Source organism: Diceros bicornis, chromosome 26, assembly GCF_020826845.1.
Source record: "Diceros bicornis minor isolate mBicDic1 chromosome 26, mDicBic1.mat.cur, whole genome shotgun sequence".
In the NCBI taxonomy this organism is placed as follows: domain Eukaryota; kingdom Metazoa; phylum Chordata; class Mammalia; order Perissodactyla; family Rhinocerotidae; genus Diceros; species Diceros bicornis.
Window position 1 is genome coordinate 36,106,605 of NC_080765.1, and position 22,668 is coordinate 36,129,272.

The following is a 22,668-nucleotide window of genomic DNA, read 5'->3' on the forward strand; positions in this document are numbered from 1 at the left end:
CAGCAGAGGGAGGGAGAAGTACAACACGCTTCTGGAGACAGACGCAGGGCCTCACTCAGTAAAGCGGCCAGAGTGGGTGGGGAGAGCTCAGCTAGGCAGCTCTCTCTCTACTTAAGTCAAGATTCCTGTAAAGATTCTACGTGAGGAAGGAGACCTGGACAAGGGTGGTGGCCATGGTGAAACAGTGCTGTGGATAAGTGAAATAATTTTGAGGCAGAATGAACAGATTTGGTAACAGGATGTGGTAATAGGTTATGAGGAGGAGGTCAAAGAAGGTGTCAAGGATGGCTCCCATTTAGGTTCCTGGCGTGAGCCAAGGGGTGGACAGAGGTGCCATTAACTGCGATAGGAAACCCTGGTGGATTATGTTTCACGGGAAGAAGTAAGGGGGCCACTGGAGATGTCAGGGATGTAGATGACCATATAGGTCTGAAGCACAAGAGAGAGCAAGAGAGAGGCCTGGCCCTTACAGTCTGTAATCCTCACTCATTTGGACCAAAGCACATGGGTTTCGTCTGCTGTCTCTTTTATGTGTGTGCATATTTTAACTCCTATATTATCATTCAGTTTCTAGCTTTTTAGACTGTGAGCTCCTTGATGGTTTACAACCCCTGGCATGATGCTGTGTAGAAGCACTCAAATTTTTACCAAATGAAACTATTTTTAATAAAAAATTATATAATTTAATCTCTCAAGTAGTATGCACCCAGTTTTAAAAAACATTGAATCATATTTGGGAAGAGGAATCTTTTACATTTTCCTTCGTACCTGTGGTTATTTGAATTTATTATGAGGAGCATATTAAATTTATTTTTTAAAAACATTAATTTAGTGATATCTCACTTGTATAACACTTTCAAGTATGTAGAACATTGGCAGAAAACAAAGAAGAAATTCCCAGAGAAATAAAAAAATGTTGCAAAATTCATGTGCTTTACTTACAGAGGGCTTTGTAGCATTCTTTACTTCAATCGCCTGTTTGTCTGTTTCTCCCACTATGGCTCAATAAATTTTAGTTGAATCAACAATGGAATCAGGATCCCACTATTACATTTTGTTAATATGTTGCTTACTTTAAAGAAGATTAGAAGCAGCAAATCAGAAAAGGGAGAATAGCTGAAAGTGGCAGATGACAAAAATCAAACAATAAATAACAATTCTAGTAATCTATTAATGATCTAGGGATTATTCTGTGCATGGGCAAATGATTTTATACACCTCAACAGTGCCTTAAGGCACCAATGTATTACATTTTGGGTTAGCCATTAATTTATAATTTAATTATAAATTATATCTGAAGGTAATCGTTCAAATTATATTCTGCTTAAGAAGGCAGGGAGGGGTATAATACTCTTTAAATACTTGTTGCATAATAATAATGTTTATTATGAGATGCAGGACACTGGGGGTGAGGTACAAAATGATCCAAACAATGATCCTATCTCCAAAAAGTATTATGGTCTAATAGTGAAGATAGTACAGATATTTATCACAATGGCCAAAGGGGAAATGCCGTAAAGAGATGTAGATCAAGTTATTGGGAATATACAGGAGAGAAGAAATTAATTTTATCTAACAGGATCAAGTGACTTTCTTTAGGAAGCGGCGCAGGGACTGGGTTTTAAGAGACTTTGACCTGCAGAGCTGGGGTGAGAGGGACATTGTGGGCGAAGGCACGAAGGAGGAAAGTGAGGAGCAGGACCATCCAACAGAACTCTCCGCAGTGATGGAAATGTTTTATAATCGGCACCGTTCAACACAATAGCCACTAACCACATGTGCATACTGAGAAGCTGAAATGTGGCTCATGTGAATGAGGAGCTGAATTTTTAAAAACTTTATTTCACTTGAATTATTTTTAATTTAAATTTAAATAGCCATATGTGGCTAATGAACAGTGCAGGGAGTATGTATGAGATAATTTCTTAAAATTATGAGATAATCACTTAAAAAAGTTTTGATGCTTTGATAAAGGTATTTACTTAATCTGTTTTCCCCAGGTTGGATTACTCAGAATATCTCAGACAAATGTGCATTTTTTTCATAAATAGATCTACTATAGCCATGTCCCAGTACACCACATTAATCTCCTCCACTGCCTTCTATGTTATCTACCGTAAAATTTCACACACTTGATCGCAACTCTTATTAACCAGCCTGTGACAGATTTGTGAATGTAGTCCCCCAAATCTGTAACTCCTCCCCCCACACCCATGGTTGAGCCACATAATGAAAGGAGCCCAGATCCCCAAGTCATACTTGGAGGACAGCTGGCTAGGATAGCTGTCCAACCCACCTTGGACTATGTTTTAAGCAAGAAATGCACTTTGATTTGTTAAAACACTGAGTTTGGGGGTTGTTTGTTAGAGCAGTTAGTTTAGTCAAAGTAATTAACACACAACCCAGTTTTCTTTCTGCGGTATTTCATTTTCACCATTAGAAAGCTCTGTATATTGAACATCAATTTTTCCTCTTTAAATCCATTTGCTACCGTTTTTGTCTTTGATAAATATGGGATATAACTAGCTGGTAGCAATGGTATTATGATTCATTATCTCAGTAATGACTCAAACCACTTATCTGAATTAAATCATCTCAATTTACTTGATTTTCTCTCAAAATTTGTTAATTATTAATTCTTAAGTTGTCAAGTCAGAGATTTGTAATATCCTTCTTTAGTTGTAGAACCAGAAATTAAATTTAAATCTCATCCGTGTTGAACATTAATAGAAAATGTTCTAACTCTTTTGTGGATAAGTCAAAAGTTGAGATTCCCTATTGCTGCTTTAACAAAAGAAACTATTCTAAGGAAAATTCCCTATTTTGAATTTGATCAGAATTCATGAAATTTATTGCTATTCTCACCTAAAGCAGAAAAATAATTAAATTCTTCAACTACACACATGGGTTGGTATTTATCAAAAAGTTTATATAAGCACTAACAAAACTGTGAGGTGATATTGCTTTACTATCCAAACAATTCTCTGGTATGGGTGACAACTATACATAGGCAGTCGACACTTAGAACATTTTCCTCTTAAATTTTCTTGTTAAGGTGTCACATAAACTTCTGAAACCAATGATTATTTGCTTACAAAGTCTGTTTTCCCCCATTAATAATTTCAGCTAACTAGCACTGTCAACAATAACAGGAATTCTAAAATGTCCCAATATAAGCAAGAACTAGAGCAACTACTTGAGAGGCAGAGTGGACTCCAACCCCTTACAGCAGACACACATCAGAAACACCAGAGAGACCAAGCTGTGTCTGCGTGATTAGAACTAAACGGACCAAAATTTATCGTTCCTGCATTACCTGGAAACTTATTATTCAGACATTAAAAAAAATCCCAGAGGTTGTTCTTTCAAACAAACAAATACAAAAGCCAACTTTGCCAAAAATGAGTGGAAAACCAAACACTATTCATGTGAAATATAATAAATATTTTAGTGTTCCTTAACACGAGGCATAGACCATTAGACATTACTAATAGTCACTTATAGATTTGTCTCTTTTGACAAAATGGCATAGGATCTAATTAGACTCTAGAGCGTTTTAGCGTTTGAACAATGGCTGCCATATCAACCAACTTTCATGGATTAATAAAACTGACGTATGACCCAAGAACTAAAAGCAGGTGAAGCGCAGCAGTGGCTTGCTGCAATGTCATACTCTACGAGTCGAATAAGCTGACCGTTGGTGTCTGTCTGCAGGCAGTGACTGTGACACACTGAATTCCAGGAGTTCAATCCTGCATAGCAACCAAGTTATTTTCACACTACTCCAAACAAAAAAGGAGCTTTCTGCAAAATTTCTCCTATTTTTTCCATTCTAATTCAACTCAGATCTAATCCTCTTTCAATGTCACTACCTTTGAGATAACAGATCACTCTTGACAGCTCTATGTTTTTACCCTCAGCCCTATCTCTAGCAGAAAATGAGTACAAATACAGTCTGCTGAGACATAAAGCAAAAGCCAGTTCAATGCAACTGTGGTGAGATAAATGAATTTGATCATCCAATCATATCTGTGGAATGTTTTAAATATTAAAGTTCTCTCCCCTTATCTCTTTATACCCATGAATTTACATAACAGTAATATATAGAATACTTCTCTATTTTATCGATATACAGGATTTTAAAAATTAAATTTTAAATAAAAGGAAAACATAAAGGGTTAAAAAAATAAGAAGAGGGATGACAAACTGGCATTAAACCAAGCATCTCATAAAAACACTATGAAGTACGTATTGTTTACCCTCATTGTACAAATAAGGAAATGAAGGCTCGGAGCAGTGAACATGTCCAGGGTCACAAAGCTAGAAAATAGTGCGCCTGGGATTTGATTCCAAGTCCATCTCACTCGTGAGTCCAAGCTCTTGCTCTTTTGACATTATACCACTGCATATGTGTAAAGTGAAAGCATGGTTACAAATGTTAGGGAAAGAATCTACACATTATGTAATCATCTTGACTCTACTTTGCTGTTCCGGTTCATAATTCTCCTATCCTGTTTTTATATTTTTAACCCTTGCTTTCTATGCTCCTTTATCATACTCTGCTGTTGCAACATCTTTTTATTTCTCCTATTCCATTTTTCTCTACTTTCCCAGTTTTTTAAGTAGCACAAAAATTGTTTTAAATTTATGGTATTAATAGGAGCTTAACACTTGAACTTGACTTAAATGATGCATAGATAATCTTTTTTTGTGTGTGTGAGAAAGACGAGCCCTGAGCTAACATCCGATGCCAATCCTCCTCTTTTTTGCTGAGGAAGACTGGCCCTGGGCTAACATCCGTGCCCATCTTCCTCCACTTTATATGGGATGCCGCCACAGCATGGCTCAACAAGCAGTGTGTTGGTGCGCGCCCGGGATCCGAACCGGCGAACCTTGGGCCAGCGCAGTGGAGCGCGCACTTTAACTTAACCGCTTATGCCACCGGGCCGGCCCCTAGATAATCTTTTTAAGTTAACAGTTTAAAAAATTTAAGCTCCCCTCAGCAAGTCTCCAGAACGTGTCCTAAAAACTCCACTGGTATTGATTTTGTAAGAACCTACAATAAGGCTTGCTGTGCACAAGGAGAGGCGACCTCACTGTTTAGGTCCTGGCAACAGCTATTTATACTTCATTGTGTGTCATTTGTTTCAATCTAGAAGTTTTTTCTACCCAAAAGTAGTTCAACTCTAGCAAGTCCAACTATTGTTTCTTATCATCTTTTAAATCTGTAACAATCTATCATCTCCTTCTCATATTCTAAATGTCTGAGAAAAAAAGAAAGGAATATCCTTTTGGAAGAAGCTCAAACTGCTCCTTAGGCAGATAACTCGACATCCTCTACTCTCTGGGTCTCTATAAGATGAGCAAGAGCGAGTGGAGAGGTGAGTGGGTAGCTGACGGCAAGAGCTGAAAGCAGATAAAATGAAAAGGGGTTATTGTGGGGGATTTTCCTCCCAAAGAACACTAGAAAATCAAATTTCAAATTAAACAAGTACTGAGGGGGGTGACCTTCATATCTCAAATTCAGGAAAAACATAGTCTCTGTAGATCCTGAATTTCTTAAACCATGGCCCTTGATCTCCAGCTGTTACAGTAAAGCACGCTGTGCACTGGTCTTGCCACACTTTACTATGCCAGGGCAGAGGACAGCAGCGCCCAAACCTTTGGCCATTTTCTTAAATCAATCAGTGAGGTACATGTGCAGTGGCCACTAACAATAATTGACAGCATTCTTAAGCTTATTCTTTGCTTTGTTAAAAAAAATCACAAAACTAAGCAGTGTGCTTTTAAAAACAAAACAAAATAAAAGGATACAATGTGTATTATAACCAATTAAACCAATCATTTAAAGACAATTGAGAAAGAGCTAGCTACCTTCCTGGTTTTAAACAATAAAAGCCATAAACATTAATTGGAAAAAATTAAATTTCCTGGAATTATGTTTGTAGACCTAAAAGAAACAGTGTTTTGGATATATTGAAAAGGAAATGGCCTCTTCTAAGGTGGCAGGGGGTAAAAAAATTGGAGAACACGAGAAAATATACAACATGAACCGAGAAGGATTTTACTGAAATGAGGTTGGCTTCCTAAGCCCCTCACTGTATTAACTATCGCAAAATCCCCAGAGTTCTATCAGTTAATGAATCTTTAGAAAGAGCTACCAAGAACAGCATTAAGCTTTCATTTCAAAGAACTTAGAATGGGTAAGGTACACGAGTGAACAGAGAGAGCAGACACACGGCACGGTAAGCAGACACCTCAGCCTGGGTAACGGGAATGTGAATTTAGCAGTTTTGTCCCTGTCCACAGACAAACTGACCTTCCTTGAGACTTTTCTGGTTGCTCCCCTCAAGGCATTCCTTTTCTTTTAATGGCTCGAAATCCCCAGCAGTTAAAATCTCTGGGAAGCCCTGTTGCTGCTTCTTGGAGCTATCGATCATGGTGAGAGGCTTCTGGAGACAGGCAGCATCAAGCAGGAGAAAAGCTCAATTTGCCGAACAGCAGAGGCTGGCGTGCTCAGAATACTCTGGTCCCTGGGTCCTGGGTGCCTCCTCACAATACCCCAATCACTGGGCAATTATGTCTTTAAGCAGTCAAAGGCAGCCATTACCCTTCAGTTTCCAGCTTGACCTGCAAATATACTCATGCTGCTGGAAGCCCTAAACTCTCTCCCACATTGGGAGGCAGAGTCACGGAGACACGATGCTGAAATCCCACCCCTTTTCCCAGCCAGCCCCCTTTCCCTTGCCATTCCAGCCTCCCCCGCGCTGGGGACTTCAATCTGCAGTTTGACGGTCCGAATCATCTGACAAACACTGAGTCAAGCAGTTAAAAATAAATCCTCTAGTTGTTAAAAGAGAAGACTTTGCTGATACCTAAGAAGACAAATTGCTGCCTGTGGTCTCTCTCTGGCTCTCTATAAACACAGCCGCAGGCTGTGGAAATACTTTCTATCAGCCAGACAAGCACATTCATTACTCATTAAGTTCTCCAGCTAAATAAACGGCAGTCTAGGGCATCCAAAGGAAGCGGGTCTTATCTCAGCAGAGGCACCATACTGAATAAACATGCTACTAACATTTCTGGATAACAACAGAGGTATTTCACTACCAAAGTTGTTTTCTGGTGTGCTTTTTTGCTGCGTCCGGCTCTCCCTGGCAAAGCCAGCGCTCTTTGTAATAGGGAAATGTACTGTAATTGCAGCTTTCTGCCTTCGCCAATCCAGACCACAGCAGCAGTTTTCCTTTGAGCCGCTAGTCGGCTTCTCGAGAGAGTTAACATCGCCATGATTGTTCTAAGGAAAAATCTCCTCCCACGTATTAAAAGCAGAGACACCGAGAGCTTCTATTTCATAACAGATTCAACCAGTGACCAGCCCAAGTTTAATTTCACATAAGCTATCAACAACAGGCACCTCTCCTGCAAGTCACAGACTGCTGTCCACCAGGCACAAGGGATGCTGCTCAGAGGTAACCTCTAGGTATGGCAATTGCTGGCAAATGTGGAGACAAGCCTGTTTTCACACACACCAAACATGTTATTTATCTATAGCTGTAGCCAAAAGAATCTGATTTTTTTTTTAATGGATCAAAGTATGCTTCTTTACAAAGAGCTCCCATAAAACCCATCAGAGGTTTTAAGAGCAGTGGACTGAATCCTCTTCCATGAGAGATCTATTTTGTTCACTTTTTTATAACCAACATCTAGCAGAGTGCCTGGAATATTAGGAGTTCTCAATAAATACTTGTTGCATGATTGAGTGAATGAATTAAAGCAGAAGATAGTGCAACAGGAAAAAGTCTTTTTTTTTTTTTTTTTGTGAGGAGATCAGCCCTGAGCTAACATCCGCCAATCCTCCTCTTTTTTTTTGCTGAGGAAGACGGCCCTGGGCTAACATCGGTGCCCATCTTCCTCCACTTTATATGGGACGCCGCCACAGCATGGCTTACCAAGCAGTGCGTCGGTGCGCGCCCGGGATCCGAACCAGCGAACCCCGGGCCGCCGCAGCGGAGCGCGCGCACTTAACCGCTTGCGCCACCGGGCCGGCCCCAGGAAAAAGTCTTTTGATAATACTCAGAGTTCTAAAGAAGACCTAGATCAAGGACCAAGAGTCACTAATTTTAGATGAACAATTAAATGTTCTCTAAAGGAAGCACATTTTCTCTTTAAAAGAAAATGTACACATACATTTTGACTGTGCATCTGACATGATCCTTCTGTGGGATAAAGAAAGGCTTACATTTTTATAGCCAGAAAAATCAATATTCTCTTCACCATTTAAACATAGATGGGGACTAGATGAAGATTCTGTCCTTATGCACTAAACCGGTGCTGTTCTAGAAAGATAGCTATCTACTCTTCTCCAGCCTCTTTTGAGAATGGGATTACACAACACATGACATGTCAAATGAAATTCCTTATGAAGCAATTTAAACCCATCACTGGTAGTCTAAAGCCCTGCAGGAATAAACAGCAACAAGCTTATCACACTTCTCAAAAATGCCCGCAAATGCTCTGCTACTATTTCTGATCCTAAGGCCTTTATTCTTCTAAATTCACTGTCCCTGCACCTTTAAAGGACTAAGAAAATGACCATCATTTTTTGAAGACATTCTTCTGGTCGGTCACTTTATTAGAAGTTTTGCAAAGTTTATCTCATTTAATCCCCAACAGCCCTTTGTGATCGCTATGATGATTTGTACATTACAGACATTTCACAGATGAAGACCAAAGTCACAAAGCTTGTAAGTGGCAGGTCTGGAATTGAACCAGTCTTAGTTCTCCAAAGCCCAAGTCTTTTTTTATTGCATTGCAATGCCTGCTGTCTTCTAGAATACGCTCCATTTCCAGGCTTTAGTTTGATCCTGGGACAGGTTTAATAGCAGAGGCCATAAATTTTATAGCCTAGTAATTCTACTCCTGATGAGGGAGAAGGAAGCCAACATAATCATACTAGAATTCTTTTACGAAAGCATTAACTTTTCCTGAAATAATAACAACAGCAGCCAACTTGATTTAGTGCTCACAATGTGCCACAGTCTGAGTGCTTTTCATATGTTATCTCATTTATCCTGGTGACAGAGCTGTGAGTTCAACATTATTATGCCAATTTACAGACGAGGAAACTGAGGCCTAGAAAGATGAAATACTTTGTCAGAGGTTACATATCCTATAAGTGGTGGCCAGGATTCCAAACAGGCAGCTTGGCTGCAGGGCCTATATTCTTAAATACTCTGCAAAAAGGACAACAAAAACAATAAAACTCCAATATTCTCTTTTTCAGGATGTTGTTTTTTAAATCCTGCCCAACTGTTTTTAGGCCACAAGTTTAGAAACCTGAGTACACATACAGCTACACCAGCCCCTTCAAAATTCTTTACTCGCTTTGTGCGTGTGTGTGTTGAGCGGGTTAAAAAATAAAACAATTCTCTTTTAAGGATCCTCTGTAAGCTTACTATTTTTGTATCCAATAAATATCAAAAAAACTCAATAAGGAAACACATTGTCCTGCTGTAGGTTTATATCAAAAGTCTTGTCTCTGTAGTTTTGAAAGGAAATAATAATTTCTCTAGCGGTGAATATGCCTCAAAGAACGTTTATTTTGCTATTTTTTTTGGTGAGGAAGATTAGTCCTGAGCTAACATCTGTTGCCACTCCTCCTCTTTTTGCTGAGGAAGACTGGCCATGGGCTAACATCTGTGCCCATCTTCCTCCACTTTATATGTGGGACACTTGCCACGGCATAGCTTAATGAGTGGTCCGTGCTTGGGATCCGGACCTGCCAACCCCGGACCACTGAAGCGGAGCGCGTGAACTTAACCACTATGCCATTGGGCCGGCCCCTATTTTGCTATTTTAAAAAATTTGAAATAATTTCAAATTCACAGAGCTTTTTCTTCCTGAACCATCTGTGAGTAGGCTCTGACATGATACCTCTTTACCCTAAGTCCTCTGGTGTGTAATTCCTACAAACAAGGATATTCTCCTATATAACTACAAAATAACCATCAACATCAGGACATTAACAATGATATATCACTACCATCTAATCCACAGACTCCATTCAAGTTCCACCAATTGTCCCAACAACACCCTTTATAGCAAAAGGATCCAAACCAGGATCACATACGGCATTGAGTTACCAAGTCTCTTTAGTTTTCTTCTATCTTAAACAGTTCCTCAGTCTTTCTTGACTTTTCTTTCCTTGAATTTTGAAGATTAGAGGCCAGTTATTTTGTAGAATTACCCTCAAATTGAGTTTGTCTGATGTGGCTCCACAATTAGATTCAGGTTTTGGCAGAAATACCACTGAGGTAATGATGTGTTCTCTGCATCCTATCAGGTGGTGCACAAATTCAATTTGCCTGATAACTGATGATGTTTATTTTGATTAATTAAGATGGTATTGGTCAGGTTTCTTCATTGTAAAGTTAGTTTTTCTCTTTGTAATTAAGTATTTTGTGGGGCTGAATTACTTATTACTGTGATGATTGCCAAATGGTTATTTTGAAAATTCTGTCATTCCTTCTCCATTTATTACTGGCACATTCTACTGTAAGAAAAAGAATTCTATCTGGTTTATGTTATCAATTTATATCGGCATGGACTCATGGATTCCTATTTTATTCAATGAGTTACAACATGTTCCTATCATTATTTATTTTGATGCTCAAATTATTCCAGATTTGGCCAGTGGGAGTCCCTTCAAGCTGGCTTCTTATTATCATGACCCCATCATTCTTTGAGCCCTTTCTTACTTTCTGACACAAGATGTTCTGGGCTCATCCTTTATTTTTCCTGCTCTGTTGAGAAACCAATGTGTGAATGCTGGTGTACTCATTGCTATTAGGGTGTCACTGTTCCCAGGCCTTCTCTATAGACAGAGTTAGGGAATATGCCTGTGAGTTTATACACACACACACACACACACACACACACACACTTACATCTCTCTATATTAACAGATGTAAATATAAATCCTTATTTAAGTATGTACACCTATATTTATTCATACATATTGAAAACCATTAGTTCACCCTGATGCCTCCAATGCCAATCCAATGCCACAGGTTCACTCTCATTTTTTTCTCTTTTCTATATTTGTAACCCCCTTCTCCTATAGTGAGAATCTTGTCTCCCATGGTCTCTGCCACCCCACTCATGGACACCCTGTTCATCCCATTACTATCACTGCTGTAGCCAAGCCCTATGCAGATGTCTCCTCACCCCACATGGGCTCTGAAGCCCTGCACTGGACCGTTGCCCCCACTCTCAGGGCAGCTGCCTTGCTCAGCCCCACATAATGTCTTTTGGATTGAATTAGGGATGGAGGAAGGAAGACTTGCATTCTCTCTGAGCCCACAGTTGTCACACGAACCGCTTTCCAGTAGGTCTGCCCTTGTTCCTTACGGTATGTGCTACATCATCTTCAATGTCATTTGGCTCTACCGTCATGAGTGACATTTAACTTCAAATGATAGGCGATTAAAGTCACTTTGGCTAAGATAAATCTGCTTCCACAGTGTTTGTGTGTACACGCTCAAAAGAGCTGTTTCAGTATGAGAGAGACTACCATAAATCAAGTCAATTTTCCCACTACCCCAAGCACAGATATTTAATAAGCGTGAGAAAAACTGTATGCCTTGGAAACTAGGAACAATCCAAGAAAGGCTTCAGGGAATCAGAACAGAAACAAACACGGCTCAAGGGACCTACACAAAAACTTGGCAGAGTCAATACATGCTTACAAAACTCCTGATAAAAAAGATTATCCTTGTGATGATGCTGTACTTCAATAAGGAAAAATTTGAGAATATTACCAACTGGGCAATGTTTCACCAATATAAAAACATTCAAAAGTAATGAAGAAAATACTTAGTAACAGAATGCATGGGGATTGCTAAATATTGAGTCTTCTCTTGTAGAGAAGAGAATGCTACCTCTCTTGTAGCATTCTTGACACTGTGATTTAGAGAAGATTCTCTTGGAGAAGATGCCCTTTTCTTTTCATCTTCCACATCTTGGTACTCTGCAACAGGTCCTCAGGTAGCCTTTCACTAAAGCAATGCAGGTACACTTTGGGGCTCCTTCACACACTTCTGAGCCTCAGTGTTACAAAATTTACATGGACGTAGTCAGATTGGATGCATTTGGGGAGAAAAACTTCAGTCTAGGTGACACCTATTTTTTTTCCCTAAGGGTACCATATTTTTAATAAAATACATATTTAATCCTTAATATTCTCCTTTTCAACATTATAAACACCACTATAAAATATTATATCCTTAGATGATTGCTAAATGATTATGGTAAATCCCAATAATTTAATAAAGCCCAATTTAATAATCCTGATAATTTAAAAAATATATATTTTAAAAAGGACTATTAAAGAGTGCTATCTCTGAAATCAGACAGTGTATCTTAAAAGTCCTTCATTTTCATCACTTTTTAAATACATGGATATCGAATGTATAGTACTTCAGATGTAAACAGATTAACTAGTTCCTATGGAAACGACTGTTTCATGAGGGATAAATCTTTCTGACATTTCTAAGATAAGATTTTGAAGGAATATTGATGATTTGAGCAAATTATATTGTAGCATAACTGAGCACTACAGCTGGGCAAAACAGCCTAATGAATTGGTTTGTAATTTGTGCTTCTTATAATCTTTCATCCTAGAACACTGACTCAACTGGCACAGATGGCACCACCCCTTGTGTTTGCTTTACCCTCTCTGAAGAGGTGAGCTGCAACTCTGGCAACTTGACCACTGACAGTTTGCTGACTAACCCCCGGTTAGACTGAGAGAAGAGAACTTCACGCAGGGTGGAGCAAATGGTAGGTGAGGCAGAGGGACACGTTTCACAGCTCGTTCTCAGTCAGGTCGCCAGGTCATAGCGGCATCACTCAAAGTGTTCTCACTGTGTATAAGTGGTGCCATTTGTCTCCTCCTGCCCAAATCTCTAGTATGGATAATCAAGAGATGACAGAATACACTTTACCAGCTTTTCAGAAGTCATTCAAATCCTTTCTCTACTTCTAAGCTTTATAGTTACTTATAAACATAAATACAGACAACTGGCTAGAAGATTTACAACTAAGAGCTTTCCTTAAGATTACATACCTTCAGAGTAGTCTTCCTTGAATTCCAAGTTATGGAATATAAGGGAGAATGAAATGACTACAGCTTTGAAGGTTTAGCACAGATCAAAGGGAGGAGTGAAAAGTTAAGAGGGTCAAATGCTAGCGAAGACTGGAAGGCACATCATGAAGTTACGATCAGTGAGATGCTGAGGTCAGCACCTGTAATAACAAGAAACTGTCTACAACAGTGTTCCTCGATGTTTTTTACATCATTGTCCCAATCTCCTGACCCTTTTTTATATAATTATTTTCCTAATCACTTTCCATGAAACTTTAAGACCACATATTTACTATATGTATATATGTTACTATATATATAGTACTATATATATGCTGATGTACTGTATGTATATCTGTGCCTTATACATAAAAAGAATGATTTTCTTGCCCATCCCCCAAGAACCAGTTTTCACCCCTGTTGAGAATGCTTAATCTACAAGAGGGAAAGATGATGTTTCCTATTTTGTTGAGAAAAAAATGGTAAGATAATTATCTTAAGAGTGAACTGTATGTAAGAAACCCTCAATGAGAAAATAACAAATGTTCACCATCTGTGATACTGATTTTTAGATCACAAGTAAATTTAGCATATCTTTTGAGGATCTTGAGGATCTTTTGATCCTCAGCAGCTGAGAGGCATGGGAAACATGTATTGATATTTATTTTATTAAAAAAAAGAGAAAAAAAGAAACTGCAGTTCAGATATAAAATGATGTGTTTTCAAGTCACTCTGCTGGTGAAGATGTACACGTATCTTTAATCCTGGTTTTCTGACTCCAACGTTTTTTTCACCAAAAGCAAAAGCCTGTATTTTTTTTTTCTTTTTACTAAATTTACATGTGATTTTCAGGGGCATGTATTAAGAAAAATCAGTACTTTAATTTCAGGGGGATGATGACAGATGGATTTATGAGGATTAGAGGCAGGATGGTTTTGTGGAAGGAACACAATTTTAGAGTTAAACATAATTTGGTTGTGAGATCTATGGGATCTTGGAAAAATGGAAACATCTTTGCACAGTCGCTGCCTCCTCTGTAGAAATGCAATAACAACAACAATAGTTGTTCTTTGTGATTATAAAAACTAGGAAAAAGTGCATATGAAATACCCAGCACAGGCATGACAAGCACTCCCCAAATGGGGCAGTCTGTTAGGACTCATTTCTGGAACGATCTCCCTTCTCCGTTATCCTCCATGGCTGCATGTTTGCTAGGTTTGGGGTTTCTCTGGCAACACACACACACACACATAAATGCAGACCAGCACACTAACCACGACACCATACACGTTCTACATTTTCCAGCCACAGTGGGGTACAGATAAAGTTCATCGTTTTTTGGTCTGGCACTTAATATCTTCTGGTGTCTTCCTACTCCTTGAGATTTCATTTATTAAATTAGAAATTTTTATACATGCAGAGAATGCTGCTGATACTTTTTCACCTAACTGGAATAATGAAATAGAAAAACTGCCCCAAGGTGACTAATCACGGCCAAGTAGTCAGCCATAGGGTCCGAGAATTGGGTAGAACAAACACTAGGACATAATTTCAAGAACCCAAGGATGTATTTTTGGATGACTTTTTTAAGAAAATTCAAAAACTCTGAGTTTTCATTTTGTTAATATTGAAAAAAAATCAAGTATTGCCATATAAGAATGAAAAGTAGAGAGAGCTGGACATTGTGATGATGACATACTCAAGTCTAAAGAAGGCAACATGGTACACAGCCCGCAGTAGTTTGAATAGAGAAAAGGCATGGGAGAAACGAGTCGTCATGGCATGTGGCAGCACAGGCTCTGAGCCTGTGCTCGAGCAGTGAGCACCACTGTCAGGTGTACAGCAGGAGTCACATTTATGCAAAAATGCATCATGTCACAGTAAATATTGATTTAAATTTCATTAGCTTTGTAGATTTTTGTAAATAATATGCACAAGTGTTTGTTTTGTAGTTGTGTAAGTGCTACTAAGCACAAGGAGTTTATACTTCATTTATGGTTGTACATAATTCAGCATCATTATACTAATAAAAATTGTCATCTACTAACTGTTTTTAAAGGTCTATATATTTCTTAAGTTTATGAAATACTACCTCACTCTACAACTGAAGTAGGGGAGGGGCCCATTTATTCTGCTGCTCGGCTTTCACAACATTATCCTGAGGTGGGAATTAAATATTTGCCTTTGTTTACCTAATCTGACTTGGCATCCTATTTTGCCATCTTGGGAGTCATGACAAAGGTGTAAATAACACCAAGCACGGCTTGAGAAACTAAGAAAGGAGAAATTAAGGAGGCAAGATGACTACCCAAATCCTGTAAAAATCATGTCATGCCCTCACACATGCTCCAAAATGTTTCCTTTATCTCTTATTGACTCTCCTTTGAATCAACTATGCCACTGTTCCAAAGCATTTCCAATGTAGTGTAGCAAGACCACACTACATTACCACCCTCACACCTTTCTCAGCAATTTGGGCCCCTAGATTTACTAATATTGAGGTCTTCAGACATAAGCTACACTCCACCTTCCCACTCCCACTCTACCTCCTGTCCTTGAGGAAGAACTAATCTTTTTTCTTGCCAAGGGGAATCCAGACACTTTGTTTAGGACTGTAGTTCCGTCCCACCTACTTACAAAACTATGGTCAATAAATCCTACTTCTCCACTAGGATCCCTTGTGCCTGCCAAGATATTTGCATTTCCCCTCGTACTCCTCTCTTTTCTAACATCCTAAGATTTTGACTGTTTCTAACTGCTCTCTCTTATTAATCTCATTCTTTGCACTGGCATCAGTCATTAACTCTAAACACCCAACGGTGCACACATAAACACACATACTCTACCTCTGGATCACGCACTGCTTGCTTTCTAAGTGGCAGTTTCTAAATAAGTTTTCCTTCTGCAGTTAAGATATCCTTGATTGCAAGATTATATGCTATACTCAGGTCTAAATTATAATTTTATAAGATAGGCTTTGCTTGACTTTAATGGAAAAATAAAGATTAAAAAAAAAAAAAAGATAAGTGAGGGGGTAGCCTAGACCTCAGGTTGGTCTAGCTCCAGACAATACACTGAAACACCAATCCGTGCTGTCTTACACATCTCTGCAGTCTCAATGCCCGGGACACGATCACTGCTCAATTAATGCTGCCCAAATGAATCATCAAATGTCATTCAACTGACCAAAACTCATCTGGGCCTCTCCCTCTACCTACTAATTGTGCCTACATTTCTTAGCTTGGGATTCAAAGCCATCAGTGCTTTGTCTCCCATTTTGCTGAGCAGCATTATTAACCCCCAACACATTCCCCATGCTTCAGCTAAATCAAACTGCTTAGTATCCCCTGATACGCTCTGAGTTTTCCTTGTCTTTGCTCAAGTTTTTTCTTCTGCCTGAAATTCCCTATTTCTGATCTCTGCTTATGGAAACTGTACTCAAGCAATCTTCAAGAACTAGTTCCAATATCAATCTCTTTCAGAAGTTTTCTAGGATGTCTCTCAACACCCCTAAAGAGTCAGGTCTTTTTCCTCTGCACACTCTGAATACTCATGATACCTGTCACGGGAGGACTCAGTATTCTGTGAATGATAATGAAGACGATGATGATGCTGGTCACTAACATTTATATGTCACTTACCGTGTACTGGAGCACTATATTTCTGCTTGGTGCTAAGTGCTTTACATATATTCACTCAGTTTCCTCTTCTCAATAACTCTATCTACTACTATCTCCATCCATAGTGATGCCCTGAGAGGTTAAGTAACTTGTCCAACTACACAGCTCTTAAGGAAAAGAGAGCTTTTTAACCTAGGCAGTATGGCTTTGGTCTACTAGCTTTTCTCAATGGATTCTGTGAGAGAATTAAGCCCTAAAGTCCAAAGGTGTCCAGTGTATAGAATGAAGTAACTGCTCTCCTATGTATCAAAAATGGTATTAGCTATGTCATCCTTGGGATAACTGAGAAAATAGTCACTCTAACCACATTTGTAGGGATTAATTTTCTCACAGAACCTTCACTGAGAAAGACTGGATGCTTTTAACTACTCCTCTATGCTTTCTCTCAACACTTGTCTGGATACTTTTCACATTCCTGATATTCCTTCCTTATCTTAGTAAAATTTACAATCTTTGAAATCTGGAACTGCATCTCATTCATCTTTTTATTTTCTATGAGATCTATTCCAGTGTTTTAATCATGTTCACATGGTTAAGTTTCTCTTTAATTAAGCAAATTCTTATATCCAATAGTCCAGGCTAGATGATAAGCATCTTCCTTATAATAAACTAACAACTAAAACTACCTGTTATATTTTTCTGGTTAATCTGACACAGAAATCAATATTACTGCAGTGTAAAGATAATAAGACACATCTATTTAAAGTGTATAATTTGGTTAGTTGTGATGGAAGTATACACCTGTGAAACCATGGCCACATTTCAGATACAGAACATTTTCATCACTCCCAAAAGTCTTTTCTTGCCCCTTTGCAGTACATCCTTCTGCCACACTCAGTCCCAGGTAATCAGTGATCTGCTTTCTATCACTAAAGATCCATTTGCCTTTTCTAGAATTTCAAATAAATGGAATCATACTGTATGTAGTCTTTTGTGTTTGAATTCTTTCACTAAGCATAATGACTCTGAGATTCATCCAAGTTGCTGCATTTACCAGCAGTTGGTTATTTTCTATTACTGAGTAGTAATCCATTATTATGGATATACCACATTTTATTTATCCATTCATCTGTTGAGGGACATTTGGGTAGTTTCCAGTTTTGAGCTACTATGAATAAATTCATTACAAACATTAGTGTATAAATCTTTGCATATATATTTATACACCTTTCTTTTGTATAAGGGCTTGGTCATACAGTAGAGGCGTGCTTAGCTTTTGAAGAAACTATGGTTTCTTCAACAGAACTTTAGAGGCAGCTTTATTTGTAATAGCCAAAAATTGCAAATAACCATCCATACACAGGTGAATGAATACAGTAGTCCTCCCTTATCCATGGTTTCACTTTCCACAGTTTCAGTTATCCATGGTCAACTTTGGTCCAAAAATATTAAATGGAAAATTCTAGAAATAAACAATTCATAAGTTTTAAATTGTGTGCTGTTCTGTGAGTAGCGTGATGAAATCTTGCGCCATCCCGCTCCTTCCCACCCAGGACGTGAATCATCCCTTTGTCCAGCGCATCCACGCTGTATACACTACCCTCCCGTTAGTCACTTAGTAGCCGTCTCGGTTATCAGACCGACTGTCACAGTATCTCAGCACTTGCGTTCAAGTAACCCTTTACTTCATGACTCCAAAATGCAAGAGTAGTGATGCTGGCAATTCAGACATGCAAAAGAGAATCTATAAAATACTTCTTTTAAGTGAAAAGGTGAAAGTTTTTGACTTAATAAAGAAAGAAAAAAATTGTATGCTGAGGTTGCTAAGATCTATGGTAACTTTTATTACAGTATATTGTTATAATTGTTCTATTTTATTATTAGTTATTGTTGTTAATCTCCTACTGTGCCTAATTTATACATTAAATTTTATCATAGGCATGTATGTATAGGCAAAAACATAGTATATTTAGGGTTCAGTACTACCCCCAATTTCAGGCATCCACTGGGGGTCTTGGAACATATCCCCTGTGGATAAGGGAGGACTACTATAAATAAATTTTGGTATATCCATACAATGGAATACTACTCATCAATAAAAAAGAATAACATACAACAACGTAGATAAATCTGAAAATAATCACGCTGAAAGCCAGACAAAAAAGTGCACACGTATATATGATTCCATTTATAAAAACTTTTAGAAAATGCAAATTAATCTATAGTGACAGATTGCAGATCTGAGGTTGAAAGCAGATCAGAGGTTGCTTGGCAACTGTGGTGGAAAGAGGAATGGATTACAAAGGGGCATGAGAAAATTGTTAAGGGTGATGAAAATGTTATCTTGATTTTAGTGATGTCAAAATTCCTCTAGTTGAATACTTTAAATATATGCAGTTTATTGTATGTCAATTATATTTCAATAAATTTGTTTAAAAAAACCCACAATGGTACTGTGGGAAGAGACAGAGAAATTCCTTTATGTAATACAATAACTTTGCAACAGTCTCTACTATTTATAAAACTTGAATGCCATATAAGATTATTTACCTGAGAATCTAACTCTGAAAACAAATGAGCAGCAGAATTGCTCTAAAGAATCTTAAAAACAAACAATTTTTTTTTTTTGTGAGGAAGATCAGCCCTGAGCTAACATCCCTGCCAATCCTCCTCTTTTTGCTGAGGAAGACTGGCCCTGGGCTAACATCTGTTCCCATCTTCCTCCACTTTACATGGGACACCACCACAGCACGGCCTGACAAGCAGTGCCTCAGTGCACACCCGGGATCCGAACCTGGGCTGCCAGCAGCCGAGTGCGCGCACTTAACCGCTACACCACGGGGCCGGCCCCACAAACAAACTATTAAAATAAATCCCATGTGTAATAACTGAATAATTTCTCAAGTGTCCACTGGTGGTGTGACGTGGCATACAGGACTGACGGGCCTGTACAACTCTGGTGGACTGGTAAGTGTTACAGACCAGGATGGTGAAGGGGTACCGACCATGAATACAGAAAACACAGAATTCAACTAAAAACACTGTATGTGACAAACAAGGACATCTTTTAATGCTGAAAGCCATACTCAATAATGAGAATATACCAGCTATGCCTATGAAAAACAACATAACCACTATTATAAAAGAAAAAGGACAAGAGATGCAATGTGACAGGCAGAAACACGCAAATAACAGGGGACTTGAACCTGCCATTCTCAGAGCAAGACAGATGAAGCAGACGAAAAAGAGGTAAGGATACACATACAAGGCCAGAACAGCATAATCAATAAGGAGATCTCATGGATATATAGTGAACTCTATACCTTCATGACAGGGAAGACACCTTCTCAAATATACATGGAATATTCAAAAAAGAATCACATTTTAGGATAGGAAAGAAAACTTCAGCAAGTTACACAAAATAAAAAATATTATAAACAATACTCTGATCTCAATACAATAATACTATAAATTTTTAATAAAATAAAAAAACTAAAAAGGCCTATCTACCTGGATATTAATAAATCTATTAACTCGTAGAAAAGAGCAAAAATACAAACTGAAATGAAAGAAGTCCTAAAAAAAAATAGTGTTTTTTGGTATAATCAGAATCTATGGCATACATTTAAAGCAGATCAGAGAAAAATTCAAATTCATAAGCCATTATATCAATAAAAATGAAAGAATGAAAATAAACTATGTGCCTCAGAGAAAAAAAGATTAAAAAAAACACAGAACAGAGCCTCAGTGACCCCTGGGATGATAATCATAAAGTCTATCTTATGTGTAACTGGAGTTCCAGAAGGAGGACAGAGAAAGAATGAGGCAGAAAACATATTTGCAAAAATAATGCCTGAAAATTCCCCAAATTTGATGAAATACATAAATTTACAGATTCAAGAAAACAGGCAAACTTCAAGTAGGATAAAGCCAAACATACAGAAATCAATAGCCTTCAGATACACAAACAATAAGCAGTTAGAGAATATAACAGTAGAGAAAACCCCATAAATAACAGCAATAAAGATAAAAACTCATAATAAACTTAACAAGAAATGTGCAAAACTCCTGAAAAACACAAAAGTAGGCTTGAACAAATAGAAAAATAGTTCTTGTTCTTGGATAGGATAATACCACATCATAAAAATGTCGCTTTTCTGTAAGTTAATTCACAAATTTAATACAATCTCAATAAAAATACCAACAAGCTTTTTAAAAGAGCGAGACAAGTTGATACTTAAGTTCATACAGAAAAAATAAAAATACCCAAAGCGAACCAGGAAAACACAGAAAAAAGAAAAGTGCCACGCAGGGGAGGGAGAAAGAGCCCTATTAGATAAAAATACACTTCAAATGGATCAGGAATAAAAATGTTAAAAAAAAAAAACCCCACTAATTTGAAAAGATATACACACCTCTATGTTCATTGCAGCATTATTCACAATAGCCAAGACTTGGAAACAACCTAAGTGCCCATCAATGGATGAATGCATAAAGAAGATGTAGTGTGTGTGTGTGTGTGTGTGTGTATACACACAATGGAATACTATTCAGCCATAAAAAAGATGAAATCTTGCCATTTACAACAACACGGATGGACCTTGGAAGTATTATGACAAGCGAAATAAGTCAGAGGAGAAAGACAATTACTGTGTGATTTCACTCATGTGGAAGATAAACACAGATCAGAGAACAGATTGGTGGTTACTGGGGGGACGGGGGAAGGGGCGAGAGGAAGGGGTAAAAGGGCACATTTACACAGTGATAGTGATGGATGGAAACTAGACTCTTGGTAGGGAACATCATGTAGTCTATACAGAAGGCGAAATATAATGATGTACATCTGAAATGTATACAATGTTCTAAATCAATGTTACTTCAATTAAAAAAAAAACAAGGGGCCGCCCTGTGTCATAGTGGTTAAGTTTGGTGCATTCTGCTTTGGCGGCCCAGGTCTGCGGGTTCAGATCCCACAGGCGGACCTACACCACTTATCAGCCATGCTGTAGCAGCGACCCACATATAAAGTAGAAGAAGACTGGCAAAGATGTTAGCTCAGGGCTAATCATCCTCAAGCAAAAAACGAAGACTGGCAACAGATGTTAGCTCAGGGCTAATTTTCCTCAGCAAAAAAAAACCATATGAGGACTCTAAGTAAATATTGACGGGATCCTTCTACGACATGGACATCGGGGAAAGTTTTCTAACTATGACTCCAAATCCAAATGCAATAAAAGACAAGACTGATAAATTTTGGCCACAATAAAAACCAAACCAAAACAAAACAAAAACACTGAAGAGGAAGGGCTAATCTCCCTAATACCTAAATAAGTCTTTAAAAATTAAAAAGTTTAAAAACCTGACAGAGAAATGAACAGATAATTCACACCTTCCTCCAAAAAAAGATTCTGAAATGGCCCTTATACATATGAAAAGACGTTCAATCTTACATAGCTAGAGAAATGCAGTTAAAATTACATCAAAATACTAGATGGCAAAAATGTATGACAACACATTTTGTTGGTGAAGCTGTGGGGGAAATAAACATTCTTATACATTGCTGATTGGAATGCAAACTGGTACAACCCTTTGGGAGAGGAATTTTGCAACATCTAACAAAACTACAAATGCACTTACCTTTTGACCCAGCAATCCCATATCTAGGAATTTATCTGAAAGATACAGCTCCAACATTATAAAATGGTATACGCCAAAAGGTATTCACTGCAGCATTGTTTGTAACTGCAAAATACTGGAAACAAGTGCCTCCACACAAGAGACTGGTTGCATAAACCACGGTATAGCCACACCACGGAGTATCACACAACTGCAACAAGGACTAAGGAAGATCTATGAACTGATATGAGGTGGTTTTCAGAATATGTTCAGGGAAAAAAGCAAACT

The 22,668-nt window shown here is 38.2% G+C and overlaps 1 protein-coding gene across 7 annotated transcripts in view; it reads right to left on the reverse strand.

Annotated features, from left to right (window-relative positions):
* The window catches only part of MRTFB (myocardin related transcription factor B), a 186,934-nt gene that overhangs the window by 63,292 nt on the left and 100,974 nt on the right, over positions 1-22,668 (reverse strand). The window contains exon 1 of one of the 7 annotated variants that reach the window (XM_058570022.1): positions 6,320-6,659. The exons of the other annotated variants lie outside the window; for them this stretch is intronic. Coding sequence (XP_058426005.1) covers positions 6,320-6,440 — 121 coding nt within the window. The 5' untranslated portion in view covers positions 6,441-6,659. Of the gene's footprint in view, positions 1-6,319; positions 6,660-22,668 lie in introns of those variants that run through there. 7 annotated transcript variants of the gene reach the window in all.